The following is a 13,427-nucleotide window of genomic DNA, read 5'->3' as shown; positions in this document are numbered from 1 at the left end:
AGACAGGGGCAAAGATAAGCGGACTAAACAATGGAAAAGGGAAACATGATCTAGCAGCCAAATCATGAGGCCATTAAGTCAGAAACTGCAGGCCTTTCAAGCTGTCTTCTCACAAACCCAAACTGTTGGACTTCAGACACAGCCTCTTTAACTTTGCCTGAAGGGCTGTCACAGAGGGACCTGCATCAGAACATCCACTTATAAGAGCACAGACACAGTGTTGGCTCCTATTTATTTCTTGTCCTTCTAAAACACACTTGAAACACAGCTGGGGTCTTATCATCCTAGCAAAACACAGTTGTTTTTAATGGTGATACAACAGAAATAGGTCAGAGTTGAGTCACTTGACAATGGCTGGTTCAGAGGCCAGACATGCCACTGGTCTCTCACCCTTTGAAAATGTCAGTTCTGAAATCCATGAAGGAGAGGCACTGCAGAAATACAAGGTTATGCCACTCTGCCAAAGGAAAATATAAGGTGAATGAGACAGACAAGCTGTTGCATTAAATGTTCAATTTAGCATCTGTTTTAAACTGCTACCAAATGAAACAAACATGTTTTACCCTTCACATTTAGAATGTGCTTGGTGGTAACGCACAAACCACTTTCAAAGTTAGATCAGGTCTCTGGGCAACCCAGAAGAATGTCTCTGACTTTTAGATAGCCTTTATTCCATCTGGTGGTGAAATCCTAAAGGAAATACACTCAGGTATCTGACCAAATAACTGGTTAATCAGACTGCCTGTAACCCATAAAACTTGAGCTTTCTGAAAGGAAAAGGATGATTTGTGGCTGCTCCTTCTATTACTTTGTCCATTTTACCAGCAGTAATTTCATAATGCTATTATTTAATACTAGCAATTGGGTCATTTCTCTCATTGTGTACTAGAAAACACCATGAGCAAAATGATTAAAATATTAATTTTACATGGTACTTTCTAAGTTCCTGTGTGCTATTATAGCTCCTTGGATATTTTTGTTCACCATTACGTGACTTTCCCATTTCTTGCCCTGCTTTTTGCAACCATAAAACACATATTATGTGTTATTTATTCTGCATCAATATCGCAGCGAACCATATGGTTCATTTCCTAAATATCAACCATTTGAATCCTCTGTATTTTGGACAGTAGAACTTTTCCTGAGGTGAACGTTGTATTTCTGTGTTCAGGGAAACATCCTCTCTGCTGCGTCCTTGCAGTTTGTGAGATGTGTTTTTTCATGGATCTTCAAAAACAGTACGTGGGGAGGAACAGCAAAATAAATGTCTACTTTTGTAAGACTTATTTCTTGGGGTTTTTTTGCTTTGCTTTCTCACTCTCACTAGGGAAAGTAAGATTCTGAACGTCAAACCACAGCAAGTGAAAAAAGCATCCCCCTGCTCACCCAGAAAGTAATGCATAAGCAACAAGAACGTCAGCTACAAAATGCGGATGTCTGGTATCTTCCCACAGATGCTGTTAGCCGGCGCAGGAAGCACACTGCTGGGCAAAGGAGGAGAGCTGATTTACTGTACCTAGCTCAGGCGTCAGCTTTACTCCCGAGTCTGAAAACATCACCCCGATATAGAGGAGGTGTAGGTGGTAGGTTTGCTTGTCGTTCTTATTTCTCTCTTCCCCACCCCCCCCCCCCAGTTTCTCTCTGTTATCTCCCAAGTCTGGAGCGGGTCCAGAGAAGGGCAACGAAGCCGCCACCAGCGCAACCAAGTTACTCGAGGAACGCCCGGCAGGAAGCGGGACGCAGCTCCGCGAACACGCACCCCGGGACACTGGGGTCTCCCTGGGGGCGCCGGAACACAGCGGAAGCGGTCGGGGCTGCCCGGAGCGGACGCGCGGACTGACACCAGCACAGGAACACACACCGGACCCCGACGGCTCCCGGAGAGACCCCGCCCCCTTTCGCCGCCACGCCGGGGCGGGGCCGTGACGTCACCGGCGGGCGTGAGGGGCCGGGCGCCGCGCGCCGCAGTGCGGGGTGAAGCGAGGCCGGGCTGGGCCTGCGTGTACCTGTGAGGTCGCGCCATGGTGCGCTTCGGATTGACCATCGTCCGGCAGTGAGTACCGCGACACCCCAACACCGCAGGTTGCTTTTAACTCCTTTCCTCTCTGCCCCCTTCCATTGCCGGGATGGGCTGCGATGTTAGCGGAGTTCCGTTCCTCCCCCCCAACCCCCCCCCCCCCCCCCCCCGGTCGTCCCTTAGGCGCACACGGCTGCCGTCAGCCAATAAAGCTGGGTGGCTTGGCGGCGGGCGGGGTGAGCGCCGGGGTGTCCCGTGAGGGAGGCGGGAAGGGGGCCGAGGCGGCCTTGGAGCCGGAGGGCTGGCTCGGAATGGCGTGGGTACGGCCTCTGGCGTTACCGCTCCTGCCGGGGTGCGTGAGCCCATGGTGTACGCTGCAGTTAGCCGGACAGGTGAAGCCACATCGGTGCGGTTTGGTGTTGGTGAAAGTACGGGGGTATACGTAGCGTCAGTAAGCACTATTTGGGACTGCTTAGGTGGCTGCTCTCGAGACCTTTCCACAAGGTCTCTGGTTGGGCAGGCTGCTCGCTTAGGAGTGGCAGTCCTAGCATTTCTGCTGTGGAACATTAAAGAATTGGCATTTGTGACTTAGAATCACAGAATAGTTAGGGTCGGAAAGGACCTTAAGATCATCTAGTTCCAACCCCCCTGCCATGGGCAGGGACACCTCACACTAGATCATGTTGCCCAAGGCTCTGTCCAGCGCGGCTTGAACGCTGCCAGGAACGGAGTATTCAAAACTTCTTTGGGTAACCCATTCCAGTGCCTCACCGCCCTCACAGTAAATAATTTCTTCCTTATATCTAACCTGAACTTCCCCTGTTTAAGTTTTAACCCATTACCCCTTGTCCTGTCGTTTCAGTCCCTAATGAAGAGTCCCTCTCCAGCATCCTTGTAGACCCCCTTCAGATACGGGAAGGCTGCTGTGAGGTCTCCACGCAGCTTCTCTTCTCCAGGCTGGACAGCCTTCATTGAAGTTACTGAGTTTTGCCTTCAGGCTACAGTGGATATTGGCAAAGATTTGTAGTCAGCTAGGCTGAGTAGCTCCAGTTTCCTGCAGCTGAGAGTAATTAACTGTCTAATTTTTAGTAAAGTTAGACTTTTTTTCTCCTTTAGTATAATATATGCTGAAAGTAGCTGTCAGGACATGGGGCAAGCCTAAAGAATTACATTGCTGCCCCTTGTGCAGGAGTCTAAAGCATACTGAAATACAGTGATTTGTCTTAAAGGTACTAGCCTTCTGTGATCAGTTACCTATTTCGGGCTCATCTTGAGGGCTTTCCATGAAGCCTTGTTGATGGGTGTCTGCATAAAAACCAAGTAGAGAACTTGGCCTTAGTACTGCAAAAACTTAAATGTGACATTTCAGTCAGGTGAGGGGTTTCAGCAAAGTCAGCATGCTTGACTTCGTGTGAAGTTTAGTTGTTAGACTTTCCCCCTAAATAAGTCTTCACATAGTTTTAGTCACTGTTCTCATGAAATACTGTCAATTATGGTTTTCAAGGTAGAATATTCATAAAGAAGGTGCTGTTCATTCTACTAGCTTTTCTACAGCTCTGGCTTGTTATTATGCTGTTTCTTCAAGGTGTGCAGGCTGCTCTGCTGCTGTCTTTGATAATCTCTTGAATTGGCTTCCCTTTAAACTGCAGAGGTCCAGTTGACTAGCACAGATTTTTCATGAGGGCTCCTGAGTCTTCCTGCAACTTCTCTCTCTCCAGCATGGAGGTGTAATTGTAACAGATATATTATGTTGCATTTATGATAAATTTAAGAAATTACTTCCTTTTATTCCAGGTAGGTTTGTCTTAGTAAATATTGAAGGCATGATTGAGGTTGACCACTTGAAAATATGGGGTGTTTTTTTTTGTTGCTTAAAAGTCTTCAGATATTTGAAAAGAGGCTGTGCTGTATTATATCTCATTTTTCATATCCAGACTTTGCTGTCTCTTGTTGGTGCCTAATACAGTAATGGTTTTGAACATTCAGCAAAATCATGGTGAGTTAACTTTTGTTTATAATCTCTTTCAGTGGAGAAACAAGATACAACAAAGACAAGATACTTCAAGGTTGGTATCAGTTACTCTGTGAGCTTGTTAGAGGTGGAAATTTATTCTTCCCTGCAGAATGTGAAATCCTGCAACCAATTGCTGAAATGTTAAGTATTATTATGGAATAATATTGTAAACCTTAACAGATGTTATTTGTAAGCCAGGACATTAGCTTGATAGCTTTACTGCTATCAGCTACATACAGCTATCAACTGCATACAACTAGGAAGGTTCTAAGTGGATCTCCACAGAATATCAACAAATGACTTGACTCTCCCATGTGCATGTGTTTTTTTTTTCTGTAGATGTATTTTAGTATCAGCAGCATTATCTCAATTGTAATGTCCTTTTTCTTATTTTACAATCAACAGATATGTTTATAGCATTTCAATTTCAGTTGTAAGGCACCTCTTGCAGGAAGCCTACCAGTGACATTTTGAAAAGGACAAATGTTTTGAAATTACTGCTTATGTTTAGAAAATGTATGTCTCTGTTTGATGTTTAAATTTGTCATATGTATACATTAATACGAATATCAGTAAAGATCCTTCTGTCTTCTTAGTTTGTACTCCCACTTCTGTCATCTGTGTGACGGTTTATGAAAGCCTAGAGGAACAGTGACGTTTACCAGAGGTTGACTTTACTGAAGGAGAAGGATTTTATCATGACTGAGCAGATTCTTTATTGCTGCTGTGCTTGCTCAGCTAAATGATCAAAAATTTGCATGTCTTAATGTTGATGGGGTTTTATTTTTTAGGTCAAGGAGTGGATGAGCCGCTCTCTGCAACTGGTTTCAGACAAGCAGATGCTGCTGGTTTGTTTCTCAGTAATGTGAAGTTTACTCATGTCTTTTCAAGTGACCTTCTTCGAGCAAAGCAGGCAAGTGCTTTTTGAGGTAACTGAATGTAAATATTAGCTTCAGAATTTGGCATTTATTTGCTGTTGATGATGCAAAAAATAATAGAGAGCCAAAAGGTATTCTGAGGGACTTAGAACTGCAGTTTGAGTTTTGTAGAATTCAAGAAGGCCTCTGAGGAAATTTCAATGAGAACAGCTCTGTTAGGAGCCAGTGAAGGCTACCTTGCTTTGCAGGATGTCTTGCAATGTTGTTCTAATGGATTTGCTGTTATTTTTTATGGGCATAGGATCTTACTAAAGGAGTAATTAGGACTGAGAGGTAACACAGGCTGAAGTCAGTTTTTGAAGAAACAAAACTAATTTGCTGTGATATTGTTCTACTCTCATATGCATTATGGCTGGATGCTGTGTCTTTCTGAAAAATGCAGGCCAATATAGGCAAGATCAAGTTTTGCTGTAAATTCAGTGCAATGATCATTAAATATGTGGAGAGGTTGGATTTGAATAAATATCACACCTCTCATCTTGATGCACTATTTTTCTAGGTTAATTAAAGAGGAAAAAAATGTTAATTACTGAATGGGATTACATGTGATTTTGTGTGCAAAGTTACAAAATGCTCAAAAACTTCAGGAAACAGAGCTTTGAAAGGTAGAGGGTTTTGATCTCATGATCAGCTGTTGAAGGAAGATCATGTCTCCTGTGGAAGCCCTATCGTTAATTCTCTCTGCTTTGACTGATGCTGTGATTTCAGGAGATGTGTAGGTTTCACATCATTGAAACAACTAAGCAGTTCTTGATAGCCCTGCTGATTGCTTGCCTTTTGCTCCACTGTCCTGCTACAAAAGACTGCGAAGCCTTGATGTAAACCAGATCCACAAAATCTAGCTTAAATAACCTTTTTTCCCTTAAAACATAGATCATCAACATTAGTCAACAGTTTTGCAGCACAGTCCCATGAACTGCTGTAGCAGCACAACTTAGGCAGAAGGCAAACTGGAGAGACAGGAAGAGAGTACTGCAGTAATTGGGTATTTTAAAAATGCCTTATAACTGCCTGATAAGTCACTTCCTTTGAGTGTGTGAATGGCAGCAATGATATTTAGAAACATTACAGTACAGTTCTGGTGTCGTCAACATAAAAAGGACGTGGAACTTTTGGAACAAGTCCAGAGGAGGGCCATGAGAATGATGGAGCACCTCCCATATGAAGATAGGCTGAGGAAGCTGGGGCTGTTCAGCCTGGAGAAGAGAAGGCTGCATGGAGACCTCATAGCAGCCTTCCAGTATCTGAAGGAGGCCTATAAGGATGCTGGCGATGGACTCTTCATTAGGGACTGTAGTGGTGGGACAAGGGGTAACGGGTTAAAACTTAAACAGAGGAAGTTTAGATTGGATATAAGGAAGGAGTTCTTTAGTGTGAGGGTGGTGAGGCACTGGAATGGGTTGCCCAAGGAAGTTGTTGCTCCATCCCTGGTGGTGATCAAGTCCAGGTTGGACAGAGCCTTGGGTGACATGTTTTAGTGTGAGGTGTCCCTGCTCATGGCAGGGGGTTTGGAACTAGGTGGCCTTAAGGTCCTTTCCAGCTCTAAATATTCTAGAATTCTATTAATAGTGCTTTATAATGTTCATGGGATGCTGTGCTATGTGCCTGCCTTAGGGGAATTGTTTTTGAACACTCAGCCACTTGAGAGTGAGCTTGTTAATTTTATTCCTTATTTTAGAGACAACCTTTTCCATGAGAAGCATTTGCACGCTCATAGTGTAGAAGACAGACCTGAATTTGTCCTTTGCAAAAAGGAAATGTATTTTGCTCTATTTTTTTTTTACAAGCTATCCAGACTTCGTGCAAGCTTTTCAAAGATGGGCAAACCTGCAGTTTCCATTTGCTTGGAACTCACTTTTTTTGGCATCTGCAAATCTATGAAGAAGTGCCCTTTACTACACTGTCACTTCATAGCTCAAGTATGAGAGGAATGTGTAAGTTCCCTTGAAAAAGAGATAAAAAATGATTTTAAAAGAAACTGTTAATGATAAAGTTTACTTTTCCTTGCAAAGTCTCCTGCATGAGCTGTAGTCAGGTTGTGCAGTGGTTACTGGAACCAGGAGTGGTGTGTTGTCCCCTGGCTACTGCCCATGGCTAACAGCTGAACATGCAAGACTGAACAGGATAGGAGAAAATGGGGATGTGTGCAGAGAGAGTTGTACTAGATGGGCAGGAATTCCAAGAGCTACAGGAGATGCAACATGAATAGGTATGAGAAATGCAGGAAGAGACTCTGCAGGGAAGCCTGCTTGAGAGACTAAGCCTAGAAAGGGGGTCAGAGACTGGCTTCAGAAATCAGCAGTGCAGGAGAAAGCAGGGCAGACTAGCAATGTGAAAATACAAAAAGACTAGTTGGACAGACTAGGATGTTTTGTGAACACAGCAGAACTCCATAAGGCTACAAAGCTTAACAGAGCATAACAACAAAGTCTGTAGGGGAGTATGGGGCCTATGTGAGGTGCTAATGCTGTTGGAACAAGAACTGTGCAGTAGTGAAACCAGATTCAGGACTGGGACAGGCTGGGCCCTGGGAAGGATCAGAGATAATCTTTTGAGTCTTTTCCATGTATGAAATTAGGCTAATATCCATTCTCTCACTGTGGTAATGTGAAGATTCAGTAATGTTTCTGAAGCATTATATTCTAGTAAATGATGGCATAGGGAAACTATGAGGAAGTTAAACTCTTGGAACATATTTTGGTTTCAGCAGAGTAAATAAGTCTTCATGTTTAATACTTGCAACTCAGAGTATGTATTAGTGCTCAGTAGGTGAACACTGTCTATTCCGTGTAGCAAACAGGATCTCAACCCTGGAGAAATTTCAGAATATTATCATACTATGAATAACTATATTATTCATATTTGCTAGGAAGTATCTGAATTTTGATGTTTTCCTGTGGCAGAAATTTAAAGTTGCAACTTAAAGCCTTTTCTGAGCAATGCATTAAATAGGTCATAAAATCTTGTTAGTACAACAAAGCTTTTTTATTATTCGTCAGAATCAAAGGAGCCTTTTCAGAATGAGTCCTTTAAGTGTCATTTTGTTTGGACGTGGACATTTGCACGATACTTCCAGCTGATATTACCAGTCAAAACTGATATGTGAATCCAGTATGGCCTTCACACACCAGTGCATGTAAGAACAGGAGGAGGTTAGCTCCTGTGGCAGCCAGAGAGGTGTGCAATATCCAAGACATTAGAGCCTCCATTAGGCAATACTTTTTTCAAAGTGGTATCAGAATTTCTTCTTGATCAGTCATCTTGCCCTCCCTGCACTCCCAAAATCATGTTTTCTTGGAAGCAAACAAAAGATGTATCGCACAAGACTTGTCATCCTGTTAGGAGCAAACTAAGGCCTTTGGGTTTTCTCTGTCTCTTAGCTATGCCATCAAGAGGCAGAGGAATACAATAAGCTAGATGTTTTTTTTTTCTCCTTTCAAGTGTATCATACAGTGCGTTTCTTCCTAGTAACAACTTCCATTTGTTGCGGCAAACATCCTCCTGCCTCTTAACTGCTTCAAGAGTAGCTTGTTTCTGAGTTGCATTGAGTAGCCACTTGCCAGAAAGGAATTTAATTTGTTAGATGTTACTTTTTTTTTTTTTTGGTGGTTGAATTAACTGATCAGTTTTTAGGAATGTACTGCTTGTGAATCTGACCTACATACTACAAAGAATGTGTTGGCATGATTGCTTTGTGAGTGGCAGTATAAATGAGAGAAGATGTGGCTTTTATCCTGGTAAATCCTGTGCTGCTGTTCATCTTGCTGCACACCTTTCATAGGTGCTAAATGTCTTCAACTATTCTGGGCTTTGAATTTTGAAAGAACTTTCAGAAGATGTAGGTTTTCTGCCTTTTATGGCCTGACACAGGCCTTATATCCAATTCTGACAGTGACTACTAGCTGAAAACCTTTTTATCTTGGATTTTTGGGTCCTGCTAGTGTGATTGACATTGGTTGTGGTGGTCTAAGATGGTCTGGCTATCCCATGAGAAAACAGCTCATTGATGTGACTTGTATTCACTTTTTAGACGGCTGCCACAATTCTAGGAAAAAATAAGTTTTGCAAAGATTTGGAAATCAAGTGTGATGCAAGACTTCGAGAGAGAGTAAGTGCCAAAACAGTATGTTTTAATATTGAACATTGAACAATTTGAAATGTAACTTGCTGCTGATGGTATCTTGGCTTATTAAATGGTAAATTTAATAGTGGAGATAACTGTTTGATGTATTTTTAATCATTGAAAACTGAACTGTTCACATCGGATATTATAAATTGTTTGCAGAATTGTGAAGCAAAGCCAAAATGTAGTGATTAGTGCTGTAACTGATGCTTTAGTGATGTAAGGTAAGATTGACGTGTAGAGGAAATTATCTTAAGTGTAATAAAGAGCTTAGCTGTTTTCTAACTCCATATGTAAAGTGTTAAAGATACTCTCTCTGCCTACCTTCTCTAGCCTGATGGCACAACTCAGTGTTGACTTTTCAGCTGTTTATACCTTTTCATTTCCGCAAGGACTCCTGGAAGGCTTTCTTCTGTCTATGGAACAATCTGCTTTCCTGATTAGCTTCTCTGCCAGATAAAAGGGATCGTGTACCTCCTGTCTGGTTTTAAGTATGTCTTGATAAGAATAAATTCAGATGCTGGCTGTTACTGCTAATATGAACCACCCTTCAGATGCTACAGTAAGACTGTCAGCTAATTTTAAATAAGGAAACGGTGCAAAACCAATAGTGGGTTGGCATACTGCCAGCATGCAAATATGTGTTTAAGGAGCGTAACATGATTGTAGCGTTTAACTTTCGGATCTTTGTTTTCTGTCGGAAATTCCAGTTCTTCCACTGAAATCAGCAAGTAAATTTTCCCCAAACTCCTTTAGTTGCATTATCACCTGATAATTTAAAAAGATATTACAGTTTCTAATACAGAATTTTAGAAAGCTATGATGTTACGCTTGTTTCCCCCTTTTATAGCACTTGTATGGGTGTATAGAAATGCCAGTACAGTGTCCGCAGGACACAGGTTGTAAGTCACTACTCTCTATAACTGGAATTAAGTTTGAATTGCATGAAAAGAATCAAAGTCCTTTAAGACAACATATGTCATTGATCCCATTAGGAAGGTTTTATTCTCTCATGCCTTGCTTTCATGAGAGGAGTCTAGAAAAATAAGGTTAGGATTTCATTTTCAGCAGTTTTAGGGCACTGAAATCTTCATATCTGTCTTAGTGTTCCAAAACTCTCAATATTTTGCTGTAGAGAAAGGGATTGAGAGGCTTAAGTAGATGTGTTTCAATACTTTTAAATTCTGAAGACTATAATAAGTTAATTGTTGTGGATATGCAGTTAGGGGCCATAATGAGTGGAGAGTGACATAGAAGTCTGGAAAGCCCCAGTAACAAGTATGTGGCTGTATCCTAGTCATCAACATCAGGGTTTCTGGAATGTGCATAACAAAGTTTGACAATACAGTTATCTTGATGTGAACAGCAACATATGGAGGTGTTTGCAATGTAGTGTCAGTTACATAGACACTTGAATTTAGTATGCTAAGAATGACTGTTGAAAATATACATGTGCACACCAGCGTGTATATATATATACACACACACACTTTGTATGTATACATTTAGCTTAAATAGCAGATAAAAAGTTACCTCCTCCCCCAGTATTGAAATAAAATGTAAAAAGTAGTTAAGCCTGTGGGTTACACTAGAGAATCCATTAAAACAAAGCTCTTAAGAGATGTTTGCATTGAAAGTGGTATGGAAGACTTGATACATCTGGCTAAACCGTCTCTTGTTTCTTACAGAAATATGGTGTTGCAGAAGGAAGGCCTTTGGCTGACCTCAAGGCTATGGCAAAGGCTGCTGGAGAGCAATGTCCTTCATTCACACCTTCTGGAGGAGAAACACTGGATGAAGTATGGTATTTATTTATTTGTGCCCTACTTTCAGTGCAGATGCAGCTACTGGATACGTACTTTCAAACATCTTATTGAGAGCTTAGCCCAACTAAAGATCATTATTTTATAAGCTAAAAACACTTGACCTGATTACAGTGTCAGCCAAGTAGGGAATCTCTTTAGAACTGTAGTATTGATTTTGAGATTGTCTCCTCATGAAGCTGTCATTTGGAGAAGGGTGATGGCAATTACTTCCAGCCTTGGCTTCGGAGGGCAGAGGAGTTTTTACAGCATTCAGTAACTTTGCACTGATCTCTGAGACTTGTCTGTGATTAATGTTTGCCTTTGAAGTAGTTCCATCTCAGATTTCTGAAAGGCAGTCTCTTGCATTCTTCACAACAATCTCTTCTGACCTTTCCCTGTAGGTAAAAGAGCGTGCAAGGGATTTCTTTGAATTTCTGTGTCAGCTAGCTGTTGAATTGGAACAGAAGGAGCAAGATGTCCATAGTGCAGGAAGCAGAAACTCAGGAACATCTGAAGAGCAGTTTGTTTTCCCTTGGACGAACCACTGCAGTGAAGCAGAACTTAGCTGTGGTAACGGTGGAGTTTCTAAAATACTAGATGCCAATATATTGGTGGTGAGTCATGGAGCCTACATGAGGAACTGGATTGGTTATTTTGTTTCACATCTCAACTGTACTTTGCCATCGGATTTAACAAAGTCTCAGTTGTCTTCTGTCAGTCCCAACACAGGAGTTAGTCACTTTATTGTAAAACTTGAAAATGGAAATTTGTTAAAACCTGAAATCACATGTGTTTGTTTAAATCAAGATTCTCACTTAGTAGATGTGGGAGCTGAATGTGTAGCCCAAAAAGTCTTTTAAGAGGTTTTGTAGGAGGAAGTAGCTCTAGATCATCATTAATCTATGCTTGGAAAAGGTATCTGTAGTAAGTACTGAGATTGACTGGAGTTACTGACATTAAACTGCAAAATTTAAGATATGCAACTGCTTACCGTCTTAAAATAACATGATTTGCATGTTCCTAGTGCCTGATATAAGTTGGCACTTGAGAAATAACACAAATGTTCTTTATGAACAGAAACTTAATACTTAGTCTCTTGTATATCTACACCTACAGAAACTTCATTAGTCAATAATTACTTGGTTTTCTCCAAGTAAAAGAGTTAGGGGGGGAAGGAACGGTACCTCAAAGATGAACTGTACTGTATCGTTGTTTTATTACAATATGCTGTATTGTAATATTAAACATATATTGTCTTAAAATAACTTCTTTTGAATGCAGTAGTATAACGTAAAAAGGAGCATTGCCTAGTGGAAAAGGTTTGGTACAGAGTCAGGGGACATGTTCCTGGCTCTGGTGCTAAGTAGCTGTGAGACTCTGGGCAAATCTCCCTTCCCTTTGTGAAGTGGGGATGATGATACACCTACCTCGCAGGAGTGTTTTGTAAGAAACCCTTAGGGTTGTTGAGACCTCTGTTGAAGAGCACTGTACACGAACATAAAGTATTTATTTTTAACTGTAAGCAGGATGAGGAGCCTCATATGAACATAGTTGAAATAATGGGCTCTCTTCTGAAAAGGAACCTTATCAATAGGGTGAGTCGTACCTGACTGGAATCCTTTTGTCAATTTGTAATCAGGCACTTGATGGATGAGTAGTTTTGCCTCGAATTAGGCAAGTTTGATTGCTGGATGACTGTAGTTGCTTTAGTACTGCATTCTTTCCCAGCTGGGGTGTTTGGAGTGTGACTATCTGATTTATGTTATTTATGTCCACATACTTTTTCTTCATTTGCATATTTTAAGCCTGTTTAAAAAATAAATTAAAGGTTTCTGAACTCCATTTCATCTGTATTTCTTTTGATGTAAAAATCTTTGTTAAGATTACTTTATGAAGCATTACTCAGGTCATATAACTTCCCATTTTATTTTTTTTTTCCCTGAAAAACCCTATGCTGGTCTCTTACTGTGAAAAAGAACCTTTTTTAAGGCTAACTGATCAGCACTATCCTGACTCTTACCTGGAAGAACCACTGATGTAAAATGTTGAGGATATACTTAAATTGCTTGCAACTGTTCAAAATTAACTGTTTGAAGTTTTAATTTTTTCATAATTTTTAAAAATATGCTGTCCAGTGTCCTTTAAACTACTTGGTCTCTTTGCCTTGAAGGAGAGACCTGAATTTTGAGGAGTAAAAAGAGGTTGCTGTTGTTTCCTTGAACAGGTGGGTAGCTATACTTAACTGCAACCCTACTAAAAAAAAAAAACAGCAATAGTATTACTTAATCTGACTCTAGTGACTGTACTTTGCTGTTTCTATTCTGACTGTCACTCAGTAGGAAATTCCTCTTGATTCTTACCTGAACAAAGAATGAGGGTCTGTGTTTGTCTGTGGTTGGTTGTACAATGCTAATATGCTAAAATGTAGAGATTGAAATGGGAAGTGTTTGGCCCAGCAGTGAGCTTCCAAGGTGGTCTTTTCCAGAACCTGGAAATGAACCTAAGGTTTTCTACTTCTTTATCCACTAAA

At 41.1% G+C, this 13,427-nt stretch overlaps 1 protein-coding gene across 1 annotated transcript; it reads left to right on the top strand.

Moving 5' to 3' along the window:
- Positions 1 to 1,908: 1,908 nt before the first annotated feature.
- On the top strand, positions 1,909 to 12,734 carry TIGAR (TP53 induced glycolysis regulatory phosphatase). The gene is made up of 6 exons (XM_061357825.1): positions 1,909 to 2,053; positions 4,046 to 4,083; positions 4,823 to 4,944; positions 9,000 to 9,077; positions 10,781 to 10,891; positions 11,299 to 12,734. Exons 1-6 carry the CDS (start codon positions 2,022 to 2,024, stop codon positions 11,755 to 11,757), a joined length of 840 nt encoding a protein of 279 aa, XP_061213809.1. The 5' UTR covers positions 1,909 to 2,021; the 3' UTR covers positions 11,758 to 12,734.
- Positions 12,735 to 13,427: the final 693 nt, after the last annotated feature.

This window comes from Neopsephotus bourkii, unplaced genomic scaffold (assembly GCF_033783945.1).
Source record: "Neopsephotus bourkii isolate Nb327-2 ecotype Australia unplaced genomic scaffold, CSIRO-AGI_Nbou_v1 NB_107, whole genome shotgun sequence".
Classification (NCBI taxonomy): domain Eukaryota; kingdom Metazoa; phylum Chordata; class Aves; order Psittaciformes; family Psittacidae; genus Neopsephotus; species Neopsephotus bourkii.
The sequence above is the reverse complement of the archived record's forward strand: the minus strand, read 5'-3'. Positions and strand labels throughout refer to the sequence as shown.